This window comes from Fusarium oxysporum, chromosome II (assembly GCF_013085055.1).
Source record: "Fusarium oxysporum Fo47 chromosome II, complete sequence".
Taxonomy (NCBI): Eukaryota; Fungi; Ascomycota; class Sordariomycetes; order Hypocreales; family Nectriaceae; genus Fusarium; species Fusarium oxysporum.
In genome coordinates, this window is record NC_072841.1 from 2,803,854 (window position 1) to 2,817,045 (window position 13,192).

The 13,192-nt window shown below is 50.1% G+C and overlaps 5 protein-coding genes across 5 annotated transcripts; 3 read left to right on the forward strand and 2 right to left on the reverse strand.

The window, feature by feature from the left end:
- Positions 1–186: 186 nt before the first annotated feature.
- Positions 187–1,582, reverse strand: FOBCDRAFT_214988 (enolase C-terminal domain-like protein). Its single transcript, XM_031173650.3, has one exon. The coding sequence runs from the start codon at positions 1,498–1,500 to the stop codon at positions 385–387; it is 1,116 nt and encodes a 371-aa protein (XP_031050435.2). The 5' UTR covers positions 1,501–1,582; the 3' UTR covers positions 187–384.
- Positions 1,583–2,587: 1,005 nt separating this feature from the next.
- FOBCDRAFT_288404 (uncharacterized protein) lies at positions 2,588–3,700 on the forward strand (the record flags this gene model as incomplete). The annotated part of the gene is made up of 2 exons (XM_031173651.3): positions 2,588–3,109; positions 3,162–3,700. Exons 1-2 carry the CDS (start codon positions 2,599–2,601, stop codon positions 3,698–3,700), a joined length of 1,050 nt encoding a protein of 349 aa, XP_031050436.2. The 5' UTR covers positions 2,588–2,598.
- Positions 3,701–3,980: 280 nt separating this feature from the next.
- FOBCDRAFT_236959 (uncharacterized protein) lies at positions 3,981–8,932 on the reverse strand (the record flags this gene model as incomplete). Its single annotated transcript, XM_059610118.1, has 6 exons — positions 3,981–5,515; positions 5,822–5,963; positions 6,039–6,045; positions 6,114–6,563; positions 6,752–8,659; positions 8,844–8,932. The coding sequence occupies 6 exons, from the start codon at positions 8,930–8,932 to the stop codon at positions 3,981–3,983; spliced, it is 4,131 nt and encodes a 1,376-aa protein (XP_059466775.1).
- Positions 8,933–10,443: 1,511 nt separating this feature from the next.
- On the forward strand, positions 10,444–11,740 carry FOBCDRAFT_196991 (uncharacterized protein; the record flags this gene model as incomplete). Its single annotated transcript, XM_059608864.1, has 6 exons — positions 10,444–10,543; positions 10,636–10,889; positions 10,947–10,996; positions 11,219–11,292; positions 11,503–11,593; positions 11,686–11,740. The coding sequence occupies 6 exons, from the start codon at positions 10,444–10,446 to the stop codon at positions 11,738–11,740; spliced, it is 624 nt and encodes a 207-aa protein (XP_059466776.1).
- Positions 11,741–12,232: 492 nt separating this feature from the next.
- On the forward strand, positions 12,233–13,103 carry FOBCDRAFT_196992 (SAC3/GANP/Nin1/mts3/eIF-3 p25 family-domain-containing protein; the record flags this gene model as incomplete). Its single annotated transcript, XM_031173654.2, has 2 exons — positions 12,233–12,772; positions 12,831–13,103. 2 exons carry the CDS (start codon positions 12,233–12,235, stop codon positions 13,101–13,103), a joined length of 813 nt encoding a protein of 270 aa, XP_031050439.1.
- Positions 13,104–13,192: the final 89 nt, after the last annotated feature.

The window sequence follows — 13,192 nt, forward strand, 5'->3', positions numbered from 1 at the left end:
TAGGTACGTGCAAGGGATCAGGGATATTGGAAAAGTGCATATTCTACTGCCAATCACTTTCTTTTACCATAGATTGCTTTGACCTTGGCAAACTCGAAGGTTCTCTAACCTCGAGGATAGATGTAGTAAAGTTGCGAGTACTCACATTGTTACAGATTTACCAGTATTTGCATAAATATTCATCATCCGGCCAAACTGTTGGGGTTTTCTTTTTGTGTGATCCTCCGAACTCTGGGATGAACATTCTCACACTTGACTACCTTAACTTCATAACAAGACCCATTCGTCTCCTTTCATCTCTCCAGAGAACCATCCCACCAAACACACTCAAAAACATCCTCTCCCTGTCTAAACAATCCCATTGTTCTATCATCTCGTTTTAAGTCAGGAGTAACTAGCAACAGGATCACCCAAAACATCCAAACGAGGCGCAACTCCCAATCCGGGCTCCTTTGGTGCATGAACCCTCCCATCTCTAACCTCAAAATCCCCGTCCGCCGTCTTCACAGTAACCATATCTCTACACTCCAAAATACATCTCAGATTCCTCTCCGGGATAGTTTGCCCAAGATGAACAATCGCCGCAAAAGCAATGTCCGATCCGGTGGTTTCCTGACAACTCATGGTATAGCCCGCCGCAAGAGCAATATCCCTATGTCGTCGACTTTTGGTCAAACCGCCGTTCTTTGAAATCTTGATCCCAAAGCCTTCGGCCGCATCATCTGCTATCATCTGGATTATCGATGCGTCTGTGGTGGCGAGCTCGTCGAAGTGAATAGGCACATTGCTTCTTCGACGAAGGGAGACGATTTCGCGCCATGTGGCACAGGGGGCTTCGAGAACAAAGTCCAAGCCGGGCGGGAGGAGCCTCAACATGCGAAGGGAGTTTTCAACGGTCATGCCACCGTTGGCATCTACCAGGAAGAACTCTCCGGGCTGCTTATCAGCGAGCGAGGCAGTTATTCGCTGAGCATCCTCACCGGGATCTCCGCCGATCTTGACGGAGTGTCCGATGAATCCCCGTGCTCTATGCTCTGCAACACGCTTTCGCATATCCTCGGGTTTGTCCATGTAGATTGACGAGATGATAGGCAGACCAACATCAGTGCGACCACCAAGCAATTCACAAACAGGCATTCCCACTGACTTGCCGAAGATGTCCCAGCAGGCAATGTCGATAGGAGTTTTGGCGTGCTCGTGACCGATCAGAGCAGAGTCCATGGCTTCGTTAATGCGGTCAACTCGCCTTGGATCCAAGCCGATCAGCCAGGGAGCGATCTCGGCAATGCCTGCTCTCACGCCAAGAGCATGCGAGGCGATGTAAGTTGACCCGAAAGGGGTGCTCTCGCCCCATCCTTCGATACCAGTATTTGTGGTTATTCGGACAATGGTTGCATCAAAACTCCTATACTCTCGGCCGCCTGACAGATAGTAAACGCCCCCTGAGTAAGGGAGGTCGACTTTGAAGACGTCTATCTTTGCTATCTTGAGCTCAGACATCTTGTTAGGCAATGAGTGGAGAGAATTGTGTAGAACTATTGGAAGAGGGCATGTGAAGAATAATTGAATGAGCTGGCTAGGACATGGTGTCACACTTCTTATACACACTGGTCTTACCGATGCAACTCTGACAAAACGAGCCTACTTCAGATTCCCCTGTACCCCAAGCATGAAGCTTCGACGCCACGAATCCAGAAAATGCCGATCTATCAACGGCTTCCCCTCATTTAGATAGGAATATTCTTTAAACTTTCCTTTTTCGGTCTGTGAGTTTACGGAGTTCTAAAGGAGATATCATCTGAATATCAAAAAGTGAAACAGGAGATTTACTGGTATGTTCTTTGGTTCCTAAAGTGTGGTATCCGCGGGTTCCTGTCCCGAGATAATGCAGGGTTGGACGATGGTGTAAGGCAGCTGCCTCAGGGGTTGAGATACTGTTCAACAGTGAAAGCAGGAATTGATGAATAGGCTATATCAAGTTTTATTACGTTGACTACTTGTTCCAAGTGAAAGATTTTAAAGAGATTTGACCTGAGTTTGTTCACATTCATTGTTTCCACTGAATCGCATCATTCAAGCATTGATCATGTTCGGGAGTGGCAGCCGAGTTCTGAGTATGTGGCATACATCCAAGCCATCCATAGGGTCTCTTTTGACGCAGACTCTTCCAAGAATATCAATTTTAGCGCAAGTTCTAGTCAATAATTTAATCACTTCGGAAAGGATACCCTTTTGAACACTTGGCCAACCTCGTGATAGTTGCAATGTTCCTTGAGATGTGGATACCTACGGCTGAGGAAACCGACATTAGCCAAGACCAGACACGTCTCGAAGCCTTGGTAACCAAAACAAGAAAAGATTTAAGGAACATGATTCAACTACAGCCAGGTCGTAATGTACTGATCTACTCATGATACCATAACAAGATTGGTTATAAACGAGGTTACCCCGCGTGGATCTGTCAGCAACAAGACGCCTCATTACGACAACCGCAGTATAAGAACTACAGTCTCCCGCCCCGAGATCAGGGTATGACAGCAATAGATATTCATCCCTGATGCACCATATTACTCAGAAGTACTCTCTTCACAGCCAGAAATGTCTCAACCAACTCAACGTCAAGCCTGGCGTCGAACAGACGACTATACAAAAGGCACCCCCAAAGTGAAACTCGTCACAGAAGACATTCCTCTCCCTCTTCATCCAACTGCCGTTCTCATCAAAGTGCACGCAGTTGCTCTCAACTATCGCGATGCCAACATAGCCAATGGCGGTAACCCCTGGCCTGTTACTCCCAATGGTATTCCTGGCAATGATGCCGCCGGTGAGATCGTTTCAGTCGGGAATAGAGTCTCGCTCGTCAAAGTTGGCGATCGTGTTGCTCCGATCACGGACTCAGAATTTGTTAATGCTCGCTCGACAGGAAGGTCTTGGCTCGCGGCCAATGAGGATGGCATCTTGGCCACTTACATTATCTTTGATGAGAAGTTGGTTACAAAATTACCTGAGCATCTTGATTGGGTTCAGGCTTCGATCATTCCGTGTGCTGGAACGACCGCTTGGTCTGCTCTCAAGGGCGCTAATATCGGGCAAACAGTTTTGATCCAAGGTAAGTCCCCTCACAGAATGTCAATACAAAGACAATAATTAACAAATCTCAGGCACTGGCGGCGTTTCCACTTTTGCTCTCAAGCTGGCTCGCGCTTCAGGTCTTCGGGTCATCCTTACTTCCTCAAGTGATGAGAAGTTAGAACAAATCAAGAAGCAATTCGGAAAGCCAGAGATCCAAACCGTCAACTACAAGACCCACTCAGAATGGCACAAGGAAGTTCTCCGTCTAACAAATGGTGTCGGCGTTGATCTCGTCCTCGAGAACGGTGGCAACAGTTCTCTCGTTCGGTCCATGGAGTGCACTCGACGTGGAGGCATTGTCAGCCAAGTTGGTTATCTGGGCGGCTCTAAACCTGAGCATTTAAAGGAGTTTGTTTCCACTATCATCGATCGACGACTGAACGTTCGCGGTATCAACGCGGGGTCTAAGGATGATCAGGATGAACTTATGGCTGCCATCTCTGCGACACAGATGACTTTCGAGGATATTCTTGACTCGACTTGGTCTTTCGATAAAGCAGAGGAGGCAATCGAGTATGTTTGGCAAGGCAAGCAGGTCGGAAAGGTTGTTATCAAACTTGATGACTAGACAATGATTAATTGTAATTCATTGAAGCCAAAAGTTAAGCATTGTCGGGGAGTCGACAAAACCTAAGTAGTTAGTCATAGCAAGAGGAAGAGACATTATTCGAGTTTCAGGAATCAGTTATACATGGCAAGTTACTACAATGGACATGATAGATGCTCCAGATCGATTCATATTGAGATAGTTAGACAACCTGTTAGCTGATCAAAAAGGACAAATACAAAAGGCCAACTTACCCCTTTCTATCTTTTCCACTTAGTTGCCGTTCCAAACCAAGGCCAACTCAGCACTTGTCAAACCGACCGGTTCCAAGTCTAGCCATCCTCTTCTTCTTCGCTGCAATAAGAAACAATGCACCCAACAACATAGCTGTACCAGCAAACGCCTGCGCACCTTTGAAGCCATGCTCCGCATCAATAATCGCACCTGCAGCAGGTGGTCCCGCAAGGGAAGCAAAACTAGCAATCGTGAAGGCCATTCCCATCCTAACACCAATCTTGTTCAAATCCTCAGTCAGCAGAGAGATACCGGTGGGGAAGAGACTCTGAATCGCGGCGGCGAGAATACCATAGAAGATGGACCATACGTACAGACTTGGCTTGTTGGTAACCCCCATCCAGCAAAAGAGTATTACTCCAGCAAAGAAGGAGTGCGGTGCGAAGACATTGATGGCGCCGATGTGATCAGCTGTCCAATTTGCGAGCAGTCGACCAAAAACGCCAACACCGTTCAGAATCATCAGAAGATCAAGAGACTGATTGAAGGTAAAGGGCGGGTCGATAGCTGTACGAGAGAAAGCTGCCATGAAATAGTAAGCTAGATATACCCCCAGGCAAGTAAAAAACGAGGCAGTGACGTACAACACGTACTCAATATCTTTTAAGGCAGAGAAATCGATCAGGGGACCAGATCGATGTGGTCGAAGCCGAGGCTTAACAAGTACCAGGGCGACAAGCAGAAGAAAAAGTTGCACGAAACCCACAATGCGCAGAGTCCAGCCAAAACCTACCTTTTGAAGAAGAGCTCGAACGAGGAGAGGAAACAAGACACCTCCTGTTGCACTTCCACATGCTGCGACTCCCATGGCCAAAGCCCGTTTTCTAGCAAAGAACGTCGATAGTACTGCCAGCACTGGGCAGAACAGACAGCTATGCCCCAAACCAACGAGAACACCCTGAACACCAAAGTAGTGCCAATAGTCAGTACAGAACGAAGTTACCATGATACCTGTGACCTGGAAGACGATACCACAGGCAAACACCCAGCGGAAATATCCAGCGTCGACAAGACGTCCTGTCAAGGTACCGACGAAGAATAGAAGAAAAACGCCAATGGAACCGATCCACGAGATCTTGCTTGCTGGGAGACCCAGATTCTCAGCATAATAGGCCTGGAAAATGCCAAAGGAGTTCACCCAGCCCCACGTGTTCATATATACCAAGTGTGTGGATAGTACAACACACCACGCTCTCCATCCACCGTCAGGGGGCGGTACTGGAGCCCTGGAGCTATCTGAAGAGGCTCGGCCAATGGCCTCCTCGAGCAAACTCTGGCCAAATTCCGACACTGATTGATTCGCATGGTTAGATTGTCCCTCTGGGTTTGCCGAGAAAGGATTGTATGCCTGTCCGGCAGCATTCAGGGACTGCAGCTGGAATCCTCGATCGGTATGTGCCATATTGGTGGTGGAAGAGACGTGTGTCTCTTGGTCGTCGATCGACTGATGTATGATAAAGGATTTATTAATGAATAGCCTATGTGTAATCAGCCTCGAGGCGTCGACGGAACACTGAGGGAAGATGGTGATGAGAGTGATGGCTGGGCAATCCGCAAAGTTATATACTCATTGCTACACAGCGTTCATCATTTTTCCTCTTGTGTCCTTCAAATCCTTCGGAGGATTGTTCGTCGGGTCATCCACAAGTTCACCGCTTGGGCATGGAACCATTATACTCGAACAGCATCTTTAAAGTCGAACTTGGACAAAGCTATTGTCGCACAGACACTCAACGGCTCAAGACTGCAACAAGATATGAAAGAAAAATACTCCTCTGAACATCGCCATCTACGCACGCTATCCTTGGTCCACATCTCGAACTCAATACATTGAGAGATCATACTTACAATACTCGATACCCAAATATTCAGCGTTTTTACGCAACCAACCCTGCCAGCCCTGTCCCGTCTCACGGATATTTACTTCCGAGCCCAGTGCAAATGCATTCCGTCCGCGAGCTCGACTCCAAAAAGATGCCCTTTCAACCGGCTTTATGTGTTCGAATGTAGTCCCTAAAACAACTGATTCGTGCATGTCCTATTTGGTTTAGTCCTTCTTATCCACTTTCCAACTTTACATGAGGACCTGTCAAGGGTGTTAGTACTCCGTCAATAAACACAAATCTACCAGCAAACTTACACAGTCACTGTCCTGTTTTCCTTGTGGGATACCCATATCTTCAAACGTTGCAGGTCCCTGTTTACCCGCTCCCTTTGGCGGCATCGTTGCAGCGCTGGGAGCAGGGCTCGGCCTGTTATCGGGCCGCTGAAATTGTGATGGAGGTGCGCTTCCAGTTCTTGGAGGACCAGATGGGCCCCCTTGAGGTCCTCCTTGAGGTCCGCCATAAGGTCCCGGAGACGGCCTGCCGCCCGGGCCAGCACCGCCAGACACCATTGGCGGCTGAGCACTTGACGTTCGTGGGGGTCGGTTCGCCTGAGGTGGTGATTGTTGCTGCTGTTGCTGCTGATTCTGGGGAAGAGAGCTCCCACGCTCGGGGCGTCCACTAGCTCCAGGTACGCGCGAGAAGCGTTCATAGTTTTGGGACTGAGGGTTTTGCAAGCCCGGTGAGTATGGGCCACCAGTGGGTGTCTTTTGTATTCCACCGTACGGTGCTCCGTTGTCTTCTGGATAGGGAGAAGGACGTCCTCCGGGACCTCCGGGTCCTTGTTGGCCTTCCCATCCGGTGGATGCAGCCCTGTTGCGGGGGTCGGGTCGGCCGGGACCTCCTGGGCCTCCAGGGTGAAGATTGCCCATCGATTGAGATTGCGGCATAGGACGAGGTGATGCCAAAAGCGCTTGATGGGCGATCTGAAGGGGGTCCTGAAGGGGGTCCCATGTGTCCGCCTTGATTGAAACGAGGAGAAGTAGGACCTTGGGTGTCGTCCTCGGGGTAAGGTGCGGTGGACTTGGAACGAACTGTCAGAGGTGGTGGCCGGTCATCTTCGGGGTAGGGAGCTGCCGATTGGGGTCGCACTGGGCCTTGGTTGGCATCCAATCTAACATTGAAGGCAGGAGGTCTGTCCGTTGCCGCAGGGAGTACAAAAGAAGCTCGCGAGGGGTCTGGGAAGTTGACGTGCTCCGAGACGATGGTGGGCCGTATTCCGAGAGAAGGATTGGACTGCGGATCCTGTGGCTTGGGGTAACCCGGTCCGTCTAGTGAAGGTGAAGCAGGGGCACTTCCTTCACTGAGAGTAGGCATTTGTTGTGGCTGCTTGAAGCGATCAGGGCGCTTGCCTCGCTGGGATCCGTGTTGCGACTTGATGCGGGTCAGTGTGGTGGTTTCGTGGTCAGATTTAGACAGAGTGTTATTCTCGTCCAGAGAATCGAGTCGGCCAAGGGCGTCTTGATTGCCGTGATCGGCGGCCAGCTGATACCACTTTCTAGCTTCTGACAAGCTCTTCTCAACATGGATTCCTATTTCGTTGTAGTAGCCCAAGGCAAATTCTCCTGTCGGTAGCTTAGCGGCAGCAGCCTCTTGAGCATACTTGTACGCGAGCGATTCGTTCTTCTTGAAAACGCCCTCGTAGCCAAAGAGGAACCATCGACTCACACCGAGGGCTGCCTCGGGAAGACCTTGCTTAGCTGCTAGGCCGTAGTAGTGAAGAGAGAAAGACGGGTTGAAGTCACATCCGAACTGGCAGAGTTCGTATGCTTGTCCCATCTTGAGTTGGGCCTTAGCAAACCCAAGATAAGCTGACTTCTCGATATACATCTTTGTCGTCAATGGATTGTTGGGCAACAAGCCCTCGGGGATTGTTATGTCCGGTAAGTCGCGTCCTATGAGCATACCGTAAACATAAGCACCCTGAGGGGCGTCTTCGTCGGAGCTGTCGGCCGCGGCCTGTATCCGCTCCAGACCAGTCGAGTAATCTTTCGTCTCGCCATGCTGGCCTAAAAGACTCATCATGCCCATTCGGTACAACGAGGCTGAGTCCTTGAGGGAAAGACCGCGGTAGTAATGCTCCTTCGCCTTGGACATGTCATTGGACTGCTCGTACAACATGCCCATGCGATACTCGGATCGTCCATGACCGAGTTCTGCGGCGCGCTTGTAGCCGATATAAGCCTCGCGCTTGTCAACACGGTTACCAAACTTGCCAAACTCGAGCCATTTTGAGCGCATGTATAGTGCTTCGGGGTGTTCTTGCTGCGACAAGTAGGTAATGATGTTGATTGCATCGACTCGGAGTTCGTGTTCTATGCGGGGCGTAGCAGGTCGGGCCTTTTCGCCATATTCGCGTATCATGGACTCTTGGGAAATGTCGGCCCAAGTAAGGACGTCGCGCGCCCATGTAATTTGCATTGAAACATTCTGTGAGTGAAGAACATGCTTGCGCGCGTTCCAGAGAATCTCCTCCTTTTCCTCGTCAGTTGGGGGGATGTTATCGCCCTTTACCTTGGGAAAAGGCGAAAATGAGGGGGCGTCGAAGCTCATGGTGCTGAGACTCTCGGAGATCTTATCGGTGGACTGGTATGCTCGGATGTCGTCGCTTGAGACCTGTGTTGCCGGCTGGGGCCTGGGCGGGTCGGCTCCCCGAGGATTGGTGTAAGTAGAGAGCGACGGTTCACGAGAGTGACGAGGACCTGGGCCTGAATAGGTTTGTGATCGTGGTTCAACAGAAGTAGCCTCGAGCTCCATGCGCTGGAGGTCCTCTTGCATATTTTGAGGGACCTGAGGGGTTACCCTAGATACAACAACAACAAAGAAACGTCAGCATGCCCCACCTTTTCACCGTTACAACCGCATCCGGTGCTGGCAAGCTTTATTTATATAGGATCAGGCAAGGGAAAGGAGCATGGTGATTTGGGAAATAGAAACTGGAGACCGTGCCGGAAATGGGATTAAGGGGGAAGAGCCAAGAGACATACCTTTGAGGGGAGGGAGCAACGACTTCTGGCATATAATAATCATCGAAGCCGCCGGGGACAAATGTCGCGCCTAACTGTGGGGGAGCCATCTCGGTTCGCTGGCCGTCTATCGCAAAAAGGACGTAAGATGTCAGCAAGAGGGTCGGGGGGGATAAGACGAATAAAGAAGGGGCCCTTGTTCTCGTTCACAGCGAACGAATGTAAGAGCTGACGGGGCGCGGTCACCGATGACTGCAGAAGCAGCGGCGTAACCCCTCTTTGCCTCGAACCAGCAAACAGCAGCCTGTTTATACTGCGCGTGCGTTAGGCGCTGGTTTGGTCAGTTCGCTGGGTTGAGTGCTTGCTTGCTTGATCGACTGATTATTGGTGGTAGCAGTTCCAGCTCCAATTCAAGGTTTCCAGAGCTAATTTGCGGTAAGGAGTTGGTTCAAATAATCCAGGTTCGAGAATCAAGTAGAATGCGATACCCTGAAGCGAAGCCCAACGATGGAGGGGATCCAAAAGTAACGATAATGCAGCGGGAATGCTGTAAAGAGGCCCGGCCCAATCCTCTTCAGGGGCTGGTGATCAAGCACAAGGGTCCTGTTACAGGGAATATCCAGCGCCAACTCGTTCGTGGGGCCAACTGAGGCTGAAGATGGATTTCGGTTCTTATGGATGAGCGAGGATACAACTGCCGTGTAATTTGGAATGGCAAGGAGAGATTCTAAGTTTGATCTTGCGTAATTCAGATGGCGGTGCTTGAATATTGCGTTGAGATTTGCAATATCCATTGACACAGGACATGTTTTTCGGAGGGAGACAGACTCTCGTTATCCAATGTTCAGGCATAATTGCACCCTGACACGCTGCTTGTCTGAGACCCATAGTGGCTTGGCGGCCATGAGTGCCAGGCAGTGCACTGGGCGGCAGCCGTAAATAGCACTCCAGTCTCGAGTGATCAGCGCTGGAGCTTTCAGGAACGGAACGTTGGCTTGCGTAGGTGACATATCGTACAGCAAGCGGGCGGGTATCTCAAAGTGGTATCTCAGCCGGTGTCCAAGTCGCATTTCAGGCATTGTGAACTGTCTTGCATTTTTTTGAGTTCTCGGGGGTGTAAACAAGGGTCCAAGGTCAAGTATTCAAAGTTGACCATCATCAGTCATCAAGCAAGCAAGCACATCAAATAGGCAAATGGGGTATTGCCATAACGCTTCGGCGCCGCTCCCTGCATATCAGCTCTTACGAGGGAAGTACCGTGGAGGGGGAGAGGAAAAAGAGGATGACGGGAGCATGATGATTGCTTACATGATGAATTGCCAGCAGCGGCTGAGTTGTTAGCTTTCTTACCAAGCTGTGCATATTGCTGATAGCTGGCCATCGCGGTCAGAAGCACGAGTGACGAAACAGGTTGCGGCTGAGTGGAATATGAAGTCGAGGAACGAGGACAGAATATAGAAAGTGTCGGAATCGACTAGACCGCGGCCAGTAGAAGGGCTTGATGCCTTCGTTATGTATTCGCCCGTCTGGTGTTTCTAGATCTGTGACACCCACTAACACTAGCCAGCATATGGAACCCTGGCTCGGGCTGTGGGCGGGTTGGGACTTGCGACTTGAGAAAATGGCGGGCGCGGGCGTGGGAGCTGTTCGAAGGGCGGGGCACACCCAAATAGACATGCGAGACAGCGAAAAGTGCGTGGGAAAAAGCGAGCTGGAGGCTGGTACGTCGTGCTGTTTGCAATGCGATGCGATACGCGGCGATGAATTCGATGCTGGAAATAATGTTGTCGGTAGCTGTACTGTACTATTCTAGGCCAAAAGATTCGAGTGCCGGAAACTAATGGATGTGATGCAATGTGCTTCTGGATCGTAGCAGGGATCTTGCTCCAGTTCCTGTTCCTTCGACGGAGCTTCTCGTTTCGAGTTGTAAGCCAGGAGATTAAACACCCGCTATTGATCGATCAGATCAGCGTGAGAGTTGGCGAATGGAGGGTATCTTCAGGTTCGAGATTTGGTTATACTGGGGCAGAAATGAAATTGGCACAGAGGAAAGGAACAGGATGGATGGTACGATATATGAAAGAGGGTTGACGGAAGAAATAATAGGTACTGTACTCGTCCAAGGTCTTCGACGTCAGATGCCTCTTGCAACAATCTGGGCGTTCTACCCTTAGGTACTGCACCTCTTGCCCTGCGATGTGAGGGAGCTTACACTGGAAACTAAGGGGGGTGCCGCGAAACGGCAACTCCCTACCCTATCAATTCCGACAGCATTAGACGGTATCTTTGGCTGAACACCGCATCTTGAGTGTATCAAACAAGTGCACAAACGCCACAAGGCAGATACAGCGCCCGTCACAAACGTGGGATCTTGCAGTTGAAGCTGATTAGTCTAGGCATAGTGGTTTCAGCCTTGGCATCTTCGCCTGCTTCTCGAATTTGAGGTTGAGGACAGCCACAGGCAGACTTGGTGAGGGGCAATTTAATAGCTTCGAGCGGCTGATTACCATGCCTTGCCTTAGCTTCGTCCTTGGACAGTTCAACATCTTCTAAGCGGTGTTTGGTCGGGTTCATCATTTCCGACCACGCAATCACTCGAATGTTTCCAAATACGCCGAATTAACGACTTTCGATGCATCCAACGGCTGTATATGGATGCTTATATGATACGTTTACTCAGCCACAGCCCCAGTTGCTATTTTGAGAACCGTCCGTTTATATGGAATACTGAATCTTGGTACAGTAGCTTGGGACTATAAGAACGGGATAAAGTGGGTTTTTCGTTTTGACTTGATGGCCTTTGACGATCAGTATTTTATTGAGTCAATGTAATGTGTTATCGACCGTTACTACACCATTACAGGCGAACCACGCTTGCAAGTTCGCATGTTGATAAAGCACGTCTAAAAAGACAGTAGCATCGTCAACTGTGAAATGGCCATGCTTTTTGCTGTAGGCGTTGAACTCTGATCAGTCACGTCAATGTCAATACCAGAAATGTTGACAAGTGCAAACCATGAAGAAATATTAACTTCAAAGCAGACACAGAGTCCTAGGATTCTATAAAAATAAAAATAAAATTACCATGTCGAAGCTTTTTGAACTTTCTAGCTTCCTGTTCATAGTTGCGATCCATGATCCTTTGACAGTGATGCTGGCGGAACGGAATATCCTTCACCCGTCGATCCCGCAACAAAGTGACCTAGCAGCAACCACAGGCATGAGCCGTGGCCTCGCGTCACTGGATGCAGCCTGGTGAAGCTTGAATTGGATCCAATATCATCATCAACACTACCAACCACAAACAACACCACGACTTTGCTCGCTGCTTTCACAGGGCCACCATATAAATCCAACCTGCGAAACATCAACTACCGCATATTAAATCGTTGACAACTCCGTCGCCTACCATGGCCGAACGCAATCTCGCCCAGATTATCTCCCAGCTCAAGCACTCCCCCTCTATGAGCTATACCGATGCCAACGCCCTCCTCTCAAAGGCTAAACTCGCTCTCCTCAAGCTCAACGCCCTTACACCCGCTCCCTCAACCCCGACGCATCTTCTGCCTCTCGCCCGCGAGACCTACGAACAGGGTGCCCTATTCGCCATCCGCGCCCGCAACCCCGAAGCTTTCACCCGCTACGTCCAGCAGCTTCAGCCCTTCTACGAGCTTCCCGCTGCTGTTCTCCCTCCCAACTTGGCCGAGCGCAACAAGGTCACTGGTCTGAGCTTGCTTCTGCTCTTGACACAGGGTCGATATGCTGAGTTCCACACTGAGCTTGAGAGCTTGGAGAACCGAGAGGGTGGTGGCGGTGACGTTGAGAGCGACCGATACCTTGGCTATCCTATTCGTCTAGAGAGATGGTTGATGGAAGGATCCTATGACCGGGTATGGAAGGCCATGAAGAGCAGCGAGGTGCCCTGCGATGAGTATAGCGTATTCTCAGAAGTAAGTTGGCATATTCATTCCAATTCCGCCCAAGTAGCCAATATTGACTCGGTTGTAGATCCTCAAGAACCAGATCCGCTCTGAGATTGCTTCCAGCAGCGAGCGCGCATACCCCAGCCTTCCTATCAGCTCCACAAAGTCCCTTCTCTTCTTGGACTCAGAGGGCGATGTTATCTCTTTCGCTCACCACCGTGGCTGGATCGTCCGTGATGGTAACATCTACTTCCCTGATACTGCTGAAGGCGAGGATGGCGACCAAAACAAGGAGATGAGTCAGATGGTGATAGAAAACGCCCTGGGCTACGCACGTGAGCTTGAGACGATCGTGTAATGGAGTTATCAGGGCAGAATTCTTGGCGAGGAAGCAACGTGAAGACAAACATAGACTAGTAGAGGGGACTAACGGTTGCTGTACGATTA